The sequence below is a fragment of the Giraffa tippelskirchi genome, chromosome 5, assembly GCF_054371585.1.
Source record: "Giraffa tippelskirchi isolate mGirTip1 chromosome 5, T2T-mGirTip1v1.2.pri, whole genome shotgun sequence".
NCBI classification, from domain to species: Eukaryota; Metazoa; Chordata; class Mammalia; order Artiodactyla; family Giraffidae; genus Giraffa; species Giraffa tippelskirchi.
In genome coordinates this window covers 94,883,613-94,902,794 of record NC_137279.1, presented here as the reverse complement: position 1 = coordinate 94,902,794, position 19,182 = coordinate 94,883,613, and the positions used below count along the sequence as shown (strand labels likewise).

Here is a 19,182-nt window from a genome sequence, read left to right as displayed (position 1 = left end):
AGACCTATGTGACATATTGACCCAACTGGGTAAAGGAAAGTTAGCTTTCTTTGTGACCCAAGAAATAGGTGAAATTCACTCTAAATAGTTAACGCTTGCATATTTCCTTAGAAACCCAACCTACCTGTCCCTCAAATCCAGCAATGTCTTCTGGGCAGCCTAGAATTACCCTATATGAAGTTTTATTAATGAAAAATAAATAATAGAAAAGTATAAACTGGTCCTCTTTGGAATGGAATAAAACATGCAGAGTAACCTCATTTTGAGCACTCCATAATATGAATGTTTTCTTTGTTTACTAAATACAGCAACTGAGATTGCATTATAAAACAAAAGTATGAATGAAGGCAACTTAAATTCAGTAGAATCTTTGCTTGTTAGAAGTGTTGTAACAAAAACTGATCTGGTTTTGGGAAGGCCCTGTGTGTTCCTTGTCTCTTTAAAGACTCAACAAAGTCATCTTGCTGGCAATAATGTCTCAAGTTTAAAATGGTTTCCCAGAAGGACTTTCTTCCAAATAAAACTTTGTGCCAAATGCTTTTGATTTGGGACAAATTTGGGATTCTCTGTATATTAAGGTGAGTGGTGGAGGGTAATTGCCATTCTTGTTTCTTGGAACTTCAGACTTAGGAAACCAACAGAAGCAGCCACAAAAGCAGGTGTTGGAATTATTATCCAAGGAACTGAGATTCTTAGCAGTCACTGGAGCTAATATATGCCTTGTTGAAAGTTGTGGGAGCCCCTGCACCATACTAGGGACAGAAACTTGAGGGAGAAAGGCTAGACTTGAGCTTGTCTTTTGCCAAATGGTGGAGGACACACGCAGCTTATGTTTAAAAGGTTGTAAGGCAGGTAAAGCTGTTTTCAAAGGTAGGTTGAGTACAGCATTTTAAACTGTTTTTATTTGAAGTATAGGCTAATCCCCTTCCTGGAATGCTTTTGTTTCCAGGCTTTGCTGATTATCTTTCTTTCTGTCAGAGGGACTTTGGATATTTTCACCTATGGGAAGACTTGATTATTAACATTGTTTTGCTAGCTATCAAGATAGCAAAACTTAACAAAGCCTGCTTATAAGGGACTGTACCAAATTGTGGCCATAACTTTAAAATAAACAAACCATCACTTAACACATGTTTTATACATTTATTGTTCTGCAAAAATGGATTAGTACCCTAAAGAATTTATCAAACTATAAATGTCTCAAGAACAGGTGCATGTTGGTTTCTTTGAAGAAATGATAGTGGTGAAGGTGCTGATGAAAGAGGTTGAAAACATTTTACCTGCATTTAACATCTAAACATTTTTTTCTTTTTTTTAAATCTTTCAGTATTCTACCTTGTAAATACTGTTATTTGTATATACTGTAAATGATGACATCGGTGGGCACTAACCGAGCCCGGGGAAACTGGGAACCACCTCAAAACCAAAACCAGACACAGCACAAGCAGCGGCCCCAGGTAAAGAACCCACGGGATATGGATCCATGGGATAGCCTTGCTGGTTGATACTGGTTTCCATCTAGTACAGCATCGTTCTGTGCTTTGGGTTATTAGTTTGGTTTTTTTATTTTTAATTTCTTATCCTTTCGTCTTTTCACTTAGGGCCTGATAATTGTTAATGACACACTGTGATGCAATATGGTTATTTTTTGTTAATTTTTTTTATTGTTAATTTACTGCATTATGAGGCTTGTAAAGGATGGGTCCTGTGCTTTGTATCTCTAAGATAGCAGTTTCCTTTATTCATCTGGGTTGTTTCAGCAATACATTTCTTTTTTCCTAGAATTTCCACTTTGACATCTCTTGAGCCAGTCTTTGTCTTGCCACCTTTTCCTTTCCTTTGCTCTTCTTTTCCCTAACTTGTCTTTTATTTTCCTCTCTGGTCTCATTGAGGCCTAATCTGATTTTTCCTTTCCCATGAGGAGTTAGCGTCTTTACTATGTTCCTTCAAGATTAACAAATGAGACACTCTATAGAGTATTGCTCAGTTTTAAAGAGTAAATTAACCTCCTGGGCACTGAGGTTTATGAGTTTTGTTTTTTTTAAGTTGAATTTAGATTTTTTTTTAATAACTAGTTTGGTATTTGTTGGCACCTAATATGAATGAATCAGTTATATTTGGTTATGGTTAGATAAATTGAATATGTAAGATTAGAACTTTTCTGTTATTCATTTTTCTTTTACTTCTCTTTCCAGGTGAATTTCTAGCAGAATTTTAGTACTTATCTCAGCTGGGGCTAAAATTGCTGACATCTTACAAGCATACATTGGATACTTGGAGGATATGCTCAGTGTATCCTCAGACTAAACTTTATAATATTCTCATCCCTAGGGAATAAGAGAGTGACAATGATCATTGCAGAAACAGGAACAGGGTTTTCACATGACCTTGCAAATACATGAAATTGAATTAAGGCACAGATGTTTCAAAGTGGTGTTTGATCCCAAAATGAAAGTCTCTTTGACTGTGAACATAAGAGAAAAGCTCCATGCTTTTTTAGAGAAGGTAGTGTGAAATAGTGACAGCTTCACTCTGTGTTGTTGTTTTGCTTATTTAAGCATCTTAAGTGGTGGAAAGAGCCTGGCAGGCTAGTCCATGGGGTCACAAAGAGTTGGACATGACTGAGCAACTGAAGTGAAGTGGTGGAAATGTTTTATTACTTGGTCATGTGTAACAGGGAGAAGGAAATTGGAGTGGGAGATGATGAATATTGATTGTTGTTCAGTTGCTAAGTTGTGTCAGACTCTTTTGCCACCATATGGACAATAGCCGGGTAGGCTCCTCTGTCCATGGGATTTCCCAGGCAAGAATACTGGAGTGGGTTGCCATTTCCTTCTCCAGGGGATCTTCTCGACCCAGGGATCAAACCCTCGTCTCCTGCTTGGCAGGTGGATTCTTTGCCACTGAGCCACCTGGGAAGCCCAATTGACTGTATTGGTCCCTCTCATTTCTTTAAACTGTTATCTCTCGATCTTGCTTTTTTAGGCCACTGCAGAACAAATTCGACTTGCACAGATGATTTCTGACCATAATGATGCTGACTTTGAGGAAAAGGTGAAACAAGTGAGTGTATTTTTGATTTGCCATAAGTTGTGGGAAAAAACATGAAGATTAAAGCACAGTTAATAGAATTGATGCCTACCAGGATACTTTCCACATTAGGTATTAAAAGAATTTTGACCTGAAATATGATAGGTTAAGCTGATACATGAGTGCTTTTATTGTCTGATTTACTGTGCCCCTTTGGACAGATACCTTGTTCAAAGAGATTTTATCATAATTTTAACCTCTTTATTGAATGACTTTGTTAGTACTGTTGTACAGCAACATTGAGCATTTGTGGTATCTAGGAAATACAGAGAGTCATGGTATGCTGAAGCCTGTGTGTTTCTGCATTTGATTCTCTTCATTGTTCAATTATTTTATAAGTACTTTTGCCCCATCCCTAATCACAGATGTTAATATTTTGCTTTTGGAGCTAGAATGCCAAAATTCTGCATGTTTTGCTTTTTTAAACCTGATTCTTTCAAACTCAGCCGTGTCTTCTTCCTTTTCTTCATCTATTTTCTTTTTTTGGGGAGCGTAAGCTTATTCATAATGGTTGTTGATCTTTCTCTTTCAGTTGATTGATATCACAGGCAAGAACCAGGATGAATGTGTCATTGCTTTGCATGACTGCAATGGAGATGTCAACAGAGCCATCAATGTACTGCTGGAAGGAAACCCAGATACGGTAGAGTGCTAATAAAGTGTTCTAGAAAGTGGGTCCCTGGTTGAGAAGCTAGTAAATTCCAAAAATAGCAAGTGGGGTCAATTTAAAGCATACTCTCTTATTCTCCAATAAGCAAGGAACTGTCTTGGAGATTATTTGCTGGAGGTTGCAAACACTTAAAATTTATGTGCAATAAGTAGGAGAAACAGATAAAATCAGTTTCTTTTAGTTGGCCTGGAATAATTGTTGATTCTAGGCTAAATGACTACTTTCAAGACTTGGTTAGTCTGACTTAAGAGTTGCTGTTAAATAGCCTTAGTTACTGATAGAAGATTTCTTGCTCACTTGTTTTATTGCTGTTGAACAAAGCCACAGCTCTTACTGGATTCTGATTTCGGGACATTCCCATCAATTTCAGCTTTACATTTCACAATACCTTTTTTCCCCCACAAAACCTTTTTATCATGTGAATGTATTTCTGTTGAAGTAGCAGAGAAAGAAACCTTTTTTAAAAATAATTTATTTTGTTCATGAATTTTTGGCTGCACTGGGTCTTTGTTACTGTTCTCAGGCTCTCTCTAGTTGTGGCGAGGGGCTGTTCTTCATTGAGGTGGACAGGCTTCTTACTGTGGTGGCTTCTCTTGTTGCAGAGCACGGGCTTTAGTAGTTGCAATGTTCGGGCTCAGTAGTTGTGGCTCGAGGGCTTAGTTGCTCCGATGCATTTGGGATCTTTCCAGACCAGGGCTCCAACTCATGTCCCCTGCATCGACACATGGGTTCCTAACTACTGGACGACCAGGGAAGCCCGAGAAACGAACTTTACAGCTTGTTGACCATTCCTGGAGATGGTAGGGTATATTGGAGGAACTCTTGCCCTGGAATTTAGAGTTGATTTCACCTCTTCATTTCCTTTCCACTTAGTGAGAATGCTGTGTTTTGTTACTGTCTTACTATTGTATCAGATTGTTATGTCCCTTAAGAATAGGATTGTGCCTTACTAAATAACCTTTGGGATGTTCTGCAGTGTTTAGTAGAGACCTTTATTATTAGTTTTTTAAGTGAGCAGTGTATCATTTGAAGTCATTTTCATTTACTTGATCTTACTCGGGGTTTTTGGTTAAGATTGATAACCAGACTTCATCCTTAGATTAACTGATTGATGTTACAGCGTTACTTTAGTTGAATGGTGGAGGTTTGTCAGTTTCTTTGAGACAATGGGAAATAATAGTGAAAAACTGTTTTTAGTCATAGAATTTAGATTTGTAGATTTTTCTCTTCAAAAGTGTGGTCCTAGATTAGGTTTTACATTATTGGTTTTGTTTGAAAATTACTTCCTGAACAATCAGATAGCAGTTTTGGTTCATTTTGAGTTTACTCTGGAGTAATTGCCTCAAGATTTTTCAGGGAGTAGGATGGAGATGAAAGTGGGACTACCTATACTTTCTAAAAGTGTATTTATTTTGAGATGTCCCTGGAAGTTCAGTGGTTAAGACTCTAGGCTCCCAATGCATTGGCCATGGGTTTGATCCCTAGTTGGGGGATAAGGTCCTGCATACTGCGTAGTATGGCAAAAAAAAAATGTGAAAAAAAGTTTTCTTGGCACAAGTCACATTTTGTTTCACCTTCTAGTACTAGAAGTCTGACCTTCTTCCACAGTATTAAAAAAAAATAAGCTGGAGAATGTAGGTTTATGCCCCAAATAAACCAGCAACTAGTGAAACCAATGGGAATCAGTCAGTTGCCAGGAATGTTGCATGTATTTGGGTGGATGAGATCATATCAGAAAACTGGCAGTGCCTTTGGGCAAAGCATAGTAATTCTTTTTATGTATAGAACCCATCTGGTGCCAGCAGCTGATAAATAACCATCAAGAAGCTAAAAGGTGACAGGTTTCTGAAACCTTCCAGGTATTGATACAGATTAGGACAAACTCTTAAGGACTGACTGTTTTGAGTCTCATTTCCAGAGTTCCTGATGGCAGGTTTAGATATGAGGTTACTATAATTTATGAATTAAAGCTACTGTGAGCATAAAGTGACCTACAGCTTAATGTGGAATCGGGGTGAGTTGGAAGAACAGGCAATGCGCTGCTGCTAGGTCCTAGGTGGATGCTTAATTTTTTTTTTTTGGCCAATCTGTGTGGCTTGCAAGATCTTAGTTTCCTGGCCAAGGATCAAACCTGTGTCCCCTGCATTTTAAGGTGAATTGTTAACCACTGGAGCACCAGGGAAGTTCCTTTAGTATAATTATTTATTTAGTTATTTATTTTTATTTGGTCATGCTGGGTCTTCAGTGCTACTCAAGGGTTTTTCTCTAGTTGCGGCAAGTGCAGACAACTCTCTCGGTGCATGGGCTTCTCATTGCGGTGGCTTCTCTTGTTGCAGAGCACAGGCTCTAGGCACACAGACTTCAGTAGTTGCAGTGTGTGGGCTTAGTTGCTCCGTAGCATCCTTTAGTATAGTTTTAAATTTACTTGTTTTGAACTTAAAAATGTTTAAATTGTGGTAAAATACACTAGAGGAAATTGACCAATTTAACCGTTTTAAGTAAACAATTCTTTGTCATTAAGGACATTCACAGTGCTGTACAGCCATTCTTGTTGTGTAGTCACCAAGTTGTGTCTGACTCTTTTGCAACCCCATGGACTGTAGCCTGCCAGGCTCCTCTGTCCATGGGATTTCCAAGCAAGAATACTGGAGTGGGTTGCCTTGACCTCCTCCAGGGTGTCTTCCTAATCCAAGGATCCAAACCGTGTCTCCTGCTTGGCATGTGGATTCTTTACCACTAAGCCACCAGGGAAGAAGCCCCTATATAACCATTACCACTATCCATTTCCAGAACTTTTTTATTTTCCAGTTAGAAACCGTATCCATAAAACAATTAATTCTCCATTCCCCACTCCCAGCTTGGGTAACATCTTCTGTTTTTGGTATCTCATATAAGGTATTGCCTATTCTTGGTACCTCATAAAAGTGGAATCAAATATTTGTCCTTTTGTGTTTCATTTAGCAAAATATTTTTAAAGTTTATCTGTATTGTGACTTGTGTCAGAATTTCAGTCCTTTGGAAGACTGAGTAATATTCTGTTGTGTGTTTATAGCACATTTTGTTTATCCACTCATCATTGGTGAACACTTCAGATTATTTGGAAATAAATTGTAGACATTAGAGTACTTTGATTTCCTAAATTATTCAGCATGTTTTCCTAAAAGGATACTGTTTTGTATGACTATTATTGTTAACCCTGAGAAAATTAATAGTAATTTCGTATTACTATTCCATATTTTTAAAGTTATTTGATAGCTGTTATGAGCAAACAGGGCCATTGTAATTTGGTATTACGTAATTTGGTATTTGGAATCCTGGTATCCAGGATGGTAAACATGATAGCCTTGGCATTTGAACTGAAACTTATTTGTACATGTTTGAACTTATTTGTACATATTTTCTGCAAAAATTATTAATCAGTATATGTGTATGTTTAAAACTTGAAATTTATAAGGATTTCTCTGGCAGTCCACTGGTTAAGACTCTGCTCGTTAACTGCTGAGCACCTGGGTTCAGTCCCTGGTCAGGGAACTGAGAACCTGCAAGCCATACAGCAAGGCAAAAAAAAGAACTTTAAGTTTATAAAATTCATTTTCCTAAGGAATGAGTTTTTGCACGGCTGTTTAGCTTATTTTCCTTGCTATAAATATTTGTTCCTGAACAATTCAACTTTGAGGAAGGTTGAATTGTATTATAGCAATTTCAGATGCGTAAGGAGAACACAGTGAGTAAAACCAGACATGCTTCCTATAGTCAGCATGTCTCAGGGCCAGGGCTGTGCTTTCCTGACTGCTATTTGGTCTTCTTTTAAATAAAGGAAATAGGTGTGTGTGAAAAGGGTGGGTTAGGGAGCAGGTATAGTTGTTTTCCTCCTAAGTTCTAGGTTGCTTAATTAGACTGTACTCAAGAGTCAAATGCTATTCATTCATTCTGAATTCAAAGTTAACTTTTAGACACTTTGAGGTTTCAGCTTTATTGACATGGATAAGGCTATAAAAAATTGGAAATTACTGAATGCATAGGGAATTAGTGTTTTCAGCCCCAGAAACACACTTGAAAGAAACGACCAGTAAGTAAGTAGGCCCTTTGACTAAGGGGACACCGAGTGACTGAACTGGATAGAGATCTCAGTGACTCTTTTGGGAATGATTCCTGCCGTCCATTTGGTCATAAGCACCTCCTCCACAGGAAGGGCTTCAATTTTGCAGTGATAGGTGCATAATTTGTTTTGAGGTCCTGTCTATACCCTCAACTTAAACGGAAGTAAACTTATAGAAGTCTCTTAGATATGGATACTGAGAGAATGGTTAACAGTTGTCCCAACTTTTATCTCTGGTTTCCTGGTAGCAACCTATACTGATTTGACATGAATGCTCTTCCCTTGTTTAGCATTCCTGGGAGATGGTCGGGAAGAAGAAGGGAGTCTCAGGACAGAAGGATGGTGGCCAAACGGAATCCAACGAGGAAGGCAAAGAAAATCGAGACCGGGACAGAGACTATAGTCGGCGACGTGGTGGGCCACCAAGACGGGGAAGAGGTGCCAGCCGTGGACGAGAGTGTATGCATGGGGCTTTAACAAAACCAGCTGTGGGTTAGTAATATGTAGATTTGAGGGATGTCAGGGCCTTGTGAGGCTGGACCTAGTAGCCATTATCTTTTTCATTTTTCTTACGATATCTGTTCTGAGATCTTGGCATTTCTTACATATAGTTTTTTTTTTTAGCAACAGCCACCAGTTTAGCATGAAATTACCTTGTTAGCTGTTTGTAAAATTTTCTGACTGGAAACCATTCCCCTAGTAACCATCATGTTCTATCCTTCCAGCTCATTTTCTCTGTTTTTGTCTCCCTCCCATCATGTATGCATACTGTTTATATATATTTTTTCTATTCACTTTACTCTGGCCATTTGTAGTGTTTTGTTTTTAAATTTCAGTTCGAGGTCAGGAAAATGGATTAGATGGCACCAAGAGTGGAGGGCCTTCTGGAAGAGGCACAGAAAGAGGCAGAAGAGGTCGTGGCCGAGGCAGAGGTGATCAGTTTGTTGGGGGAATGGATGTTGGGGACATGCTACTCTTACTAGTTTAGTAGGGGTCTGCTTTATTTAAAAAAAAAATTCAAATGGATGCTGGATACCTTGATTGTTGAGATGCAGTGTAAATTCTAGAGATTACTGAGAGCGCAGTGGGAATGGAGGTAGATGTCATTTCCTGTAGTATTTATTGTTATTACTATATTTGCTTGAGCATCCAGCAGTTCAATCAGCAAAGAAACAATCTTGTCAATAATAAGGATTGTCCTCCTGTATTAACTGATGTGCTGCAGAGTGAGAGAAGGAACATCTAACAATATCAACCACTTTCCAAAGTTTTCTCAGTTGGCATGGTGGTTTTATATCAACTTTTAAAATGTTTCCCTCTCCCTCTTTAGGTGGCTCTGGTAGGCGCGGAGGAAGGTTTTCTGCTCAAGGAATGGGGTGAGTTTCATTGATCCAATGTCAGAGTCTTTCATTTTTTTTGTAAGTGTTATCATAGTAGCTTGGTGTGGTTAATATTCTGGTATCCTGAAGATAATAGGCAGCTAAGTAACCAAATGTGATCAGACGGATTGCTACACTGTTTCATCAGATGTGTGTAGACATTGGGCTTATTTTAGTGAGATAAGAATTTACCACCTGGATTACTTTATCTCATAACTTCATATGAATACATATACCTGCTGTTTTTCCAAAATGTTCATGTGGATTTTATCGGTGGCCTAATGCAAGGAGAATGATAGATATATATAAGATTATATCATGAAATTTTAGGTAAGCTGGTAAAATAAGGAAAAGTGAACAGACAAGATTCTGATTGCCCTCCTTTTGAGTTAATTTTAACTGATGATGCTTAGAGCTCAGAGGCTCTTTAGCTTTTTATTAATTTTTTCTCCCAGAACCTTTAACCCAGCTGATTATGCAGAGCCGGCCAATACTGATGATAACTATGGCAATAATAGCGGCAATACATGGAACAACACTGGCCACTTTGAACCAGATGATGGGACAAGTGAGTGACTGTTTTATTCATTTCTTGTCTGTAGGAACCTAAGGAAGTAATTTTTTTGAGGTTATACAACATAAAAAAGTGGAGGTATAGTTTTTGGGTGCTGAGACAGGGAGAGAAAGGGATAACAGTTGTATTACTGTGTACTCTCTATTTATTGTGTGCCTACAAGCACATTATACATGCTGTTCCACCTAATCTGTCACTATTTTATAAAACAAACATTATTTATTGTCACTTTTCAGATGACAAGATTTAGATTGCAGGAATGATTATGAAATTTGCTAGTATTTGAACTCAGAATTTTTCGACTCTGTAAGACCATGCTCTTTCCATTATACTGTCAGCTCCCAGTTGTATTTCCTAGTGTTTCTGTTTGGCTTTGCCTTTTGACAAGATATCCAGGATTAATCAAACCACTACTTTTAGAGGTGAACAGGGCCCAGAATCAAAGCCCACTGTCAATTTCTTTTTGCGTACAGAGATAGGAATGTCTTTTTCCTTTAAATTTTGGGAAATATCAGTATCTGGGCAAGAAGAAAATCTGGAGACTTTCAGCCTCTCATTGTTGGATAGTGTTCTGGGTGTGGTAGGGTATTATGGGATTTGCTTTTTTTGTTAGCTGACTTTGGTGCATATCTGGGTAGCATAGATGTTTGTGGATATGTTAGGCTTGTGGGACACACCAAGATGTATTTGCAAGTAAAGGTTACTTTTATTACTTTAAATGAGAGCAGCCTCTGGGTTCCAGAGTATTTTCTTCTGAGGAGATGAGCTATCTCCTTCTGGCTGAGTCAGCACATGGAAAGAAAAGCTTGAGACTTTTTTTGTCTTATAAAGGGGGGATGGGTTAATAGAGGAGCATGAAATAGGCTCTGTTAACTCCTTATCCATTTAAATTTGCCTTACCCCCTTTCAGAGATCTGTTACCTTAATCTTGGATCTTTAGGAAGGTCTTTGGCACAAACTGCTTCTCATTTACTGCCCACAGTATGCTCTTCCTCAGGTCCTGAATATTACATGCTTTTTGTTCATCAAGCTGTCTTAAAAACTCATTTTGAATACAAATTTCTCAGGGGTGGAGGCTAAAGTTATTGTCAAGCTAGATAACTTTTTGAGCTTCCTTATTGGCTATGAAATGTCCTTTTCTATTTTAACTTTGAAGGCATTAGAACTGCTCTTCATTCATCTCTTGATGGCTTTTTAGAGCATTGGTAACAGTCTGAATAACAAAAGTTGAGGGATTTGTTTTTAGTTGTGGACAGAAAATTAGGCATGGAGTCTCAATCCTAGGTTGGTTGGAAAAAGAGGAAAGGAAGAGGTGTGTGTTTGCTTATACCATGTAGAGAAGAGCAAATTTGGGAGGCTAGAATCAGAATTTTTGATTTGTGGCTGAATGAAAGATTTTGTGCTGCTACTGTCATCTTGTTAGTGTTGGGTTAGCTCCATGCATTCATCCTTGTTAGTTTGATGATTTGAACTTTTCATGCATGATCTCTTTTTGTGTTTTCATGATAGCAAACTTCAAATTCCCTTTTTATTTTAAAAAGAAACTGAAATCTACCCTTAAAATATCCACAGGTACAGTGGGAGTTGTGTGTTGGGGGCAATCATTTTCATTCACAAGCAAAATTTCACTGGTTGTTTTTTCTTTTCTTTTCTTTTTTGTTTCAGGACTTGATTTCATTGGGGTTGAGGGGTCAAATTATCCCCGAAAATTTGAGACTGCTCCTGGTATGATACATCCAGGCGCCTAACTGCCCCGGATATTTAATAATAGATTTTTATGAACTGAAATATCTGTGGATATGTCATCTTTATGTCTTCCTGCTTTTTATTTTTCTGCTTTTTGCTTTCATTCTGTGCCTGTTTTTCTTACTTAGAAAATTGCTTAATGAACACTTAATATTTACATTGTCTGTGCTTTTTGCTGATGGAGTGGAAGCCCTAATTTGTTGTTAGAATATTTGAACGCTTTCTGCATCTTAATGCATCCTCAGTGTAGTCTTTTTCCTTAGCCTTGACCATATGTCCTGTATAGGAAGTTGTCAAGTAGCTGTCTACAGTCTTCCTTTCCATTCCAGATACAGTCACCAGAGTGCAGGGGCAAAAAATTCTTACATGAGAGATAGCTTCTAAGTAGTATATAACTCCTTAGATCACTCCTAATTCTAGGGTTGTGTGTATGTGTTAACCTACATTTTGGATTCTGGTTAACGAGGGTGGGATGGATGTCAATGGGGAGGAAGAATGATATCACCAGAGAGGGAGAGAAGAATGTTGTTTGTAGCTTGTCTAAATTGAGATTGGACTTTAATTTGATTTGGAGAACATTGTCATTGTTAAGTGGCTTGAAATTTCTGTAGTACAGTTTTAACACTGTCCTGGGAAAGGCATTGCACTGACATATTTTTCTCTAGGAAATAGGATTTTTCATTATTAAATGTTTAGAAGAATTTCAGATGGGTTTTATAGGTATTAGAATGTTTCTTTTCAGTGACCATGAAATCTGAATGCCAGACCTTCATTCTTTGATTCTTGTAAGAAGTTTTCTCCATTTGGAGAGAATGCTGTAAGAATTATTAAATATATACTGTTATTCTAGAGAAGAAAACCAGGAGTTTTCTTGTATTTTCTACAGATAAGTACCTATTTCTTAGCGTGGTCCTTGGCTTCAAGGGAAGAATTTTAGGTCTCAGAAACTCACCCATATTCCTTAAGAAAAGGCAGGTTCCTTTTCTGAGGAGGATGTGTATATGTGAAGCAAAACAAGGGGAATGTGGAAGATAGTTAGATTATTTATGGACTTCTACAGAAACTGTATCTGCACTATGTTATTAGCAACAGAAGGAGAGTATATAACTCCACTGTCTGTGCCATGAGCTCAGCAGGTCAGATTTCATGTCTTGTATAGTTAGGATTAGTACGGTAATTATCACACATAACTTGATTTTTCCAGTTTCACTTTGTGTCTTCTGAAAATAACAGCCAGCGGGGTTTTTTAATTCAGTTCCCATAGCAGATAGGTGTCAGTACTCTGTTTGGATTTCAGGCCTTTCCTTCTTCATTGCCCTTTGACTATCTTGTCGAGACCATTGGTGTTCCTCTGCCTCTGCTGCCACGTTTCTTCAGACTGCTGGCAGTATTGTCTTATACTCAATAGATAGAGTTTGCATGTTTTGGCTTGAATTGTTTGCTGCCATTTCACTGACCAGACCACTGAGTCAGGACTGAAGGGCTGTAAGAGATTGCTTGGAGTGCTGGGTCTGTAGGAGTCTTGCTCTCTCTTGCATTTTGTTTCTCTCTCTTTCTGTCTCGCGCTCTTTCGTATTACAGCTGTGTGACAAAAACTGAAAGAAGCTGTGAAATTTAATCTAATTAGAACCCTGGTGTTCTGAGGTATTCTAAAAAGTCTTTTCCTCCCTCTGAAGCCCAAGAATCCTTTCTGATTACTAAATGCTGGTTACACTTTTGGCTGCCAAAAAATTTAATGCATTAGTATTTTCTGCACATCCTTTGTACTGGCATTAAAAATTACTTCACCGTGTTTCCTTTATTCCCAGGTGCATGGAGGACTGCAACAGAGGAGTGGGGAACTGAAGATTGGAATGAAGATGTAAGTATTCCCATGTTATTCCTCATTAGTACCTTCTATCCCTAAGTGATGTTTTAGGGATAGAAAATGGGTATGATTCTACCCCTCAAAATTCATCCTTAAGATTCTGACCCAAAACTTTTACATCCAAAATAGTGTTCTGAGCCAGAACATTTCACATATGTTATATGAAGGAGACTGGGCATGAACAGGACTCTCTGGAACCAGACTATGGAAAGGGCAAGTGCACTTGTGTAAGTCCAATATCTGATTGTCGGATTTATCCCAGGAAGTGATGGTGGTTGGGTAGGGCACCATAGATGGAGTCAGGCAGGTAGTGCATTGAACAGCAGCTTCTGGCAGCACATGACGCTCCTTGGAGCAGTGCAGTTATTTGGTTCACATTCAGGCTTTGGTGTACGGTCTTGTAGTTGGTTTAGAGGTGGGTACGTGGTGAAAGTTTGGTTGACTCTGAAACCCATTTTGTTATTGTACTCAGAGCCCAACTTGGGTGATTTTGATTGAGATGAATATGTAGGTTTGGCTGTCCTCCAGTGACTAAAGTTGGAAACCTCATAGATGGGTGGCACATAAACAGCTATGTGAATTTACTGGAGTAGTACCTGAGTAAAAGGATTTTGCTGATCACTGGTCACAGTCAAGCTTTTGCTGTGAATTGTGATCATGGATGAACTTTCCTGTATTTGTATTTACTCAAGCAAGACAGAATATGGTAAGAGGAAATGATGTGTCAAGCTGTTTTGGTTTTCAGGGCTGAGTTTTAAAATTCCAGATGTATCAGCATCAGAGTGTGATTCTTTCTATTGTAGCTGAGCTAGACTGCTTTATGAATACTTCTGAAGATTTGGCTTGTCTGCTTAACCACCTTTCAGAGAATGATATATTGGGGGAGTGGATTCCCTGTCTTTAGAGGGGAGGTTTCAATCACAAAGTTTTTTAAAAACTTTTTTTTTAAGCTGGGGGGGAATTGCTTGATGGTCCAGTGGTTAGGACTCCCCACTTTCACTGCTGAGGGCCAGGGTTCAGTTCCTGGTTGGGGAACTCTGAGCTCCCACAAACTGGGCAGCATGGCTAAAAAAATTAAATCAACTTTGAATAGTAGGAATATTTATTCCCTGCAATTGCTTACCTGATTTTAGTGTTTTATAGGGGAGAGACTAGATGTGATAAAGTCAGTTTTAAGGCAAAAAAACCATGTTAAAATTATTCCTGCAAACATCAGAACTTGGGCCCTTACTGCTCAAAAGCCAAGAATTAACTTCTTTTTATTTCTGTCTTCATTTTGGCTGGGATCTTACTTTCTTTGAGAGGATTAGTGGAAGATAAAGTATGGTTTGGATTGAGGTAGGAGTTGGGAGGCATAGTGGGAAAATATAAAGGGACTTTCTGTATTTTTCTGTTTAGCATTTTTCTTGTAAGTTCAGGGTGCATATTATGTGACTCCACTAGATTTTATTGGGTTCATGCGTTCTGCTCTCTCTTTTGATAAGATATATAGAAGATAGATAGAAGGGGCTTGAAAGTCAGTCCACTCAGGATTCCTTAAGGTAAATAGTTCTCTCTTCTAGGAGTTTTATCCTTTTTCTTACGTTGCATTCCCCTTACCTCTGCCAGGTTTCTGGACTGTAACTAGCCTAACACTAGTAACTAATTCCTCTGTTTTCCAGCTTTCTGAGACCAAGATCTTCACTGCCTCTAATGTGTCTTCAGTGCCTCTCCCTGCGGAGAATGTGACAATCACTGCTGGTCAGAGGCAAGTGTGTGGTGTGAATTATCAGTATCTTTTCTCAAAGAGATCTGCTAAGTGAGCTGTAAGGAAGGAGTGGTACTGGACCTTTATGAACTCCCATGGTGTTGATAATAATGAGAATCAAATCACATTATGGTCCTATTTAGTTTATAGGTAGATTTTTGTAAGAGTTGATAGTAGTTAATCTACTGAATGGAAATCTGTATATTATAATTTTAAAGTTAACTCTCTTCCAGATAGTCCTTTATTAATACATACATCAGAAAAGAATATATATACATTAGCCTTGTCAGCCTCCCAGATATTGATTAAAACTTAGAATAATATAAACTTATAGTAAGGTTAAGAAAAGCTAATAGTGGAAAGATTTTATTTATTTCAGAATTTGCAGAACTGTTCAATAGCTTCTTCTCTTGCTTTATAATTGTGTCTTTGCTTTAGCCAACTGAGTATGATAATCATTTTTTCCCCTAGCATCTATCTTATGAATGTTTTAGGACTTGAACATAAGTATTGGGGTCAATAGAGGGAGATAACACTTGTCAGAGAATATTTTATCCCCTGAAAAACTCTTGGATTATTTCTGGACCTGGATATGATAGCTGTAGGGCTTCCCTGATAGCTCAGTTGGTAAAGAATCCGTCTGCAATGCAGGAGACCCTGGTTCAGTTCCTAGGTTGGGAAGATCCGCTAGAGGATGGATAGGCTACCCCACTCTAGTATTCTTGGGCTTCCCTTGTGGCTCAGCTGGTAAAGAATCTGCCTGCAGTGTGGGAGACCTGTGTTTTATCCTTGGGTTGGGAAGAGCCTCTGGAGAAGGGAAAGGCTACTCACTCCAGTATTCTGGCCTGGAGAATTCCATGGACTGTATAGTCCATGGGATTGCAAAAAGTCGGACATGACTGAGTGACTTTAACTTTCACTTTCATGATAGTTATTGACTCTGAATCCAGCATGAAGGCAGAGGAACCAGAGATCAAATTGCCAACATCCGTTGGATTATAGAAAAAGCAGGAGAGTTCGAGAAAAACATCTTCTGCTTTATTGACTATGCCAAAGCCTTTGACTGTGTGGATCACAAAAAAACTGGAAAATTCTTAAGAGTTGGGAATACCAGACCACCTTACCTGACTACTGAGAAATCTGTATGCAGGTCAAGAAGCAACAGTTAGAACTGGATATAGGACAACAGACTAGTTCCATATTGGGAAAGGAGTACATCAAGACTGTATACTGTTACCCTGCTTATTTAACTTATATGCAGATTACATCATGCAAAATGCCGGCTGGATGAACACAAGCTGGAATCAAGATTGCTGGGAGAAATATCAGTAACCTCAGATACTCAGATGATGCCATTCTTATGGCAGAAAGCGAAGAACTAAAGAGCCTCGACGAAAGTGAAAGAGGAGAGAGAAAAAGCTGGCTTAAAACTCAGCATTCAGAAAAACTAAAATCACAGCATCTAGTCCCATCACTTCATGGCAAATAGATGTGGAAAGTGACAGACTTTATTTTCTTGGGCTCCAACATCACTGCAGATGGTGACTGCAGCCATGAAATTAAGACACCTGCTCCTTGGAAGAAAAGTTATGACCAACCTAGACAGCATATTAAAACGCAGAGACATTACCTTGCCAGCAAAGGTTCGTCTAGTCAAAGCTATGGTTTTTCCGGTAGTCATGTATGGATGTTAGAATTGGACCATAAAGAAAGCTGAATACTGAAGAATTGATGCTTTTGAACTGTGGTATTGGAGAAGACTCTTGAGAGTCCTTTGGACTGCAAGGAGATCAAACCAGTCCATCCTAAAGGAAATCAACCCTGAATATTCATTGGAAGGACTGATGTTGAAGCTGAAGCTCCAGTACTTTGGCCACCTGATGCAAAGAACTGACTCATTGGAAAAGACTCTGATGCTGGGAAAGATTGAAGGCAGGAGGAGAAGGGGATGAGAGGATGAGATGGTTGGATGGCATCACCGACTCAATGGACATGAGTTTGAGCAAGCTCTGCTAGTTGGTGATGGACAGGGAACCTGGTGTGCTGCAGTACATGGGGTTGCAAAGAGTCGGACATGACTGAGTGACTGAACTGAACTAACTCAGAATGTCCTAATAAGTGTGATAGGAAATAGGATGTTAAGGATGTCATTACCAGAGGTTAATTGTTGTTGTTTTTAATGACACCAAGTATCTGTGATTTTTTTTTTTTTCCCACACAGGTTCTGTGTTCAGCCAAGTGTTCAGCAGTTTAATTCAGTTCTGACAGTAACTCTCTAGAGTTAGCACAGACCCAAGTTGACTGCTCAGTACCCTAAGACAGCCGTTACTTCAGAGGTGCCTAGGCTACTCACACAGTTCTGCTCAGCTGGCTACAAATTTGGGGGTTTTCACAGCCCCCTCTTCAGATTCAATAATTTGCTAGGATGATTGACAGGATGCAGGAAAGAGTTTTACTTGATGTTCCTGGTTTATTATTTTAACCAGTGTTCCAAAACAGCCACATGGAAGAGATGCACAGACCAGGGTGTGGGGAGTGGAGCATGGAGCTTTTAAGCCTTTTCTGGGTGTTCAGCCCTCCTTGTGCTTCACCTGTGTTCACCAGCCCAGAAGCTCACTGAATCTCACTGTTCAAGAGGTTTTAATCAGTTTCATTACATAGACATGATTGATTAAGTCATTGGTGATTGAATTCAATCTCTAATTCCCCTTCCTTTCCTAGAGGTGGGTGGAGTGTAGTGGGGCTGAAAGTTCCAACTCTCATTCACTTTCTTGGTGTTTTTGGTGACCAGCCTTCTACCTTCTCAAAACTATGTGTGTGGGGGTCCCCCTTCCCGAGTAACTGTTATCTTAAACTGTGGTTGAAAGGGACCAATTATGAAAAATAAAAGATACCCCTCTTACTAAGGAAATTTGCCAAGCCCCTAGTATATACTTTGATTATACCACAGGTAACTTCTGGAATTTTTTAAAAACTGGGGAAAAAATTGCCTAAATCCTTCTTGTTCTAAAGCCACTTGAGGATGCCAGCCTTCTAGTTGTGGTCTTATATATTAGATATTGGTCATGACAGGTATTCAGTATTAAAATCATGGGTAAAAGTTAGTAAATTTGGGGCCAGCTATGGAGCTTTTGTATTAAAACTAACATTTTTGATCTACCCTTAATCTGAGTCGGGTATTGGAGACAAGAATGTTCCATCATTATTCTTTCTCTCTCAAACTTTCTCTCTCCACTAGAATTGACCTTGCTGTTCTGTTGGGAAAGACACCATCTTCCATGGAGAATGATTCATCTAATCTGGATCCCTCTCAGGCTCCTTCTCTTGCCCAGCCTCTGGTGTTCAGTAACTCGAAGCAGAGTGCCATATCACAGCCTGCTTCAGGGAACACGTTTTCTCATCACAGTATGGTAAGTAGGAAACAAGGTGTATCTTAAAGTTTTCTGCAACCCCAGCACATACACACAAATACAGAATTCTTTCAGTGACACCTGAAAGGTTTGGGAGAAGGTAAAAAGCATCTTTTGTCTTCCTAAGCAGACTTGAGTGTAGAAATGTTGAGTTGGGTAATAGGGGATAGCTCTAGGAGAGGACTTAGTTGTGGACACACGGAATCGTCTTATAAAAATGAATAAACATTTTATTTGTGGTCAGTTGCTCAGTGTGTCTGACTTTTTGTAACCCCATGGACCCCACCAGGCTCCTCTGTCCAGGGAATTTTCTAGATAAGAATGCTGAAGTGGGTTGCCATTTCTTACTCTAGGGGATCTTCCCGACCCAGAGATCAAACCCTTATCGCCTGCATTGGCAGGTGGATTCTTTACCACTGTGCCACCTGGGAAGCCCTGACACCATTTACTGAGTACTTATGGTGCTAAACAATTTTTTTTTTTTTAATGTCATTTTTTTGGGAAAAGAAATGTAATTTTTGGGGGGAAATGTAATTTTGGGGGGAAAAGAAATATAATTTGTGAGGGGGAGAATGTAATTTTTTGGGGAAATGTAATTTT

The 19,182-nt window shown here is 38.9% G+C and overlaps 1 protein-coding gene across 50 annotated transcripts in view; it reads left to right on the top strand.

Moving 5' to 3' along the window:
• The window catches only part of UBAP2L (ubiquitin associated protein 2 like), a 42,496-nt gene that overhangs the window by 2,763 nt on the left and 20,551 nt on the right, over positions 1-19,182 (top strand). For 13 of the 50 annotated variants that reach the window (XM_081494715.1, XM_081494719.1, XM_081494700.1 and 10 more), the window contains exons 2-12: positions 1,328-1,457; positions 2,986-3,063; positions 3,623-3,733; positions 8,150-8,318; positions 8,696-8,791; positions 9,190-9,235; positions 9,694-9,806; positions 11,478-11,537; positions 13,367-13,419; positions 15,087-15,172; positions 18,411-18,582. In XM_081494715.1, coding sequence (XP_081350841.1) covers positions 1,368-1,457; positions 2,986-3,063; positions 3,623-3,733; positions 8,150-8,318; positions 8,696-8,791; positions 9,190-9,235; positions 9,694-9,806; positions 11,478-11,537; positions 13,367-13,419; positions 15,087-15,172; positions 18,411-18,582 — 1,074 coding nt within the window. In that variant the 5' untranslated portion in view covers positions 1,328-1,367. Of the gene's footprint in view, positions 1-1,327; positions 1,458-2,985; positions 3,064-3,622; positions 3,734-8,149; positions 8,352-8,695; positions 8,792-9,189; positions 9,236-9,693; positions 9,807-11,477; positions 11,538-13,366; positions 13,420-15,086; positions 15,173-18,410; positions 18,583-19,182 lie in introns of all 50 variants that reach the window. The other 37 variants (XM_081494706.1, XM_081494697.1, XM_081494703.1 and 34 more) reach the window with 5 other exon arrangements.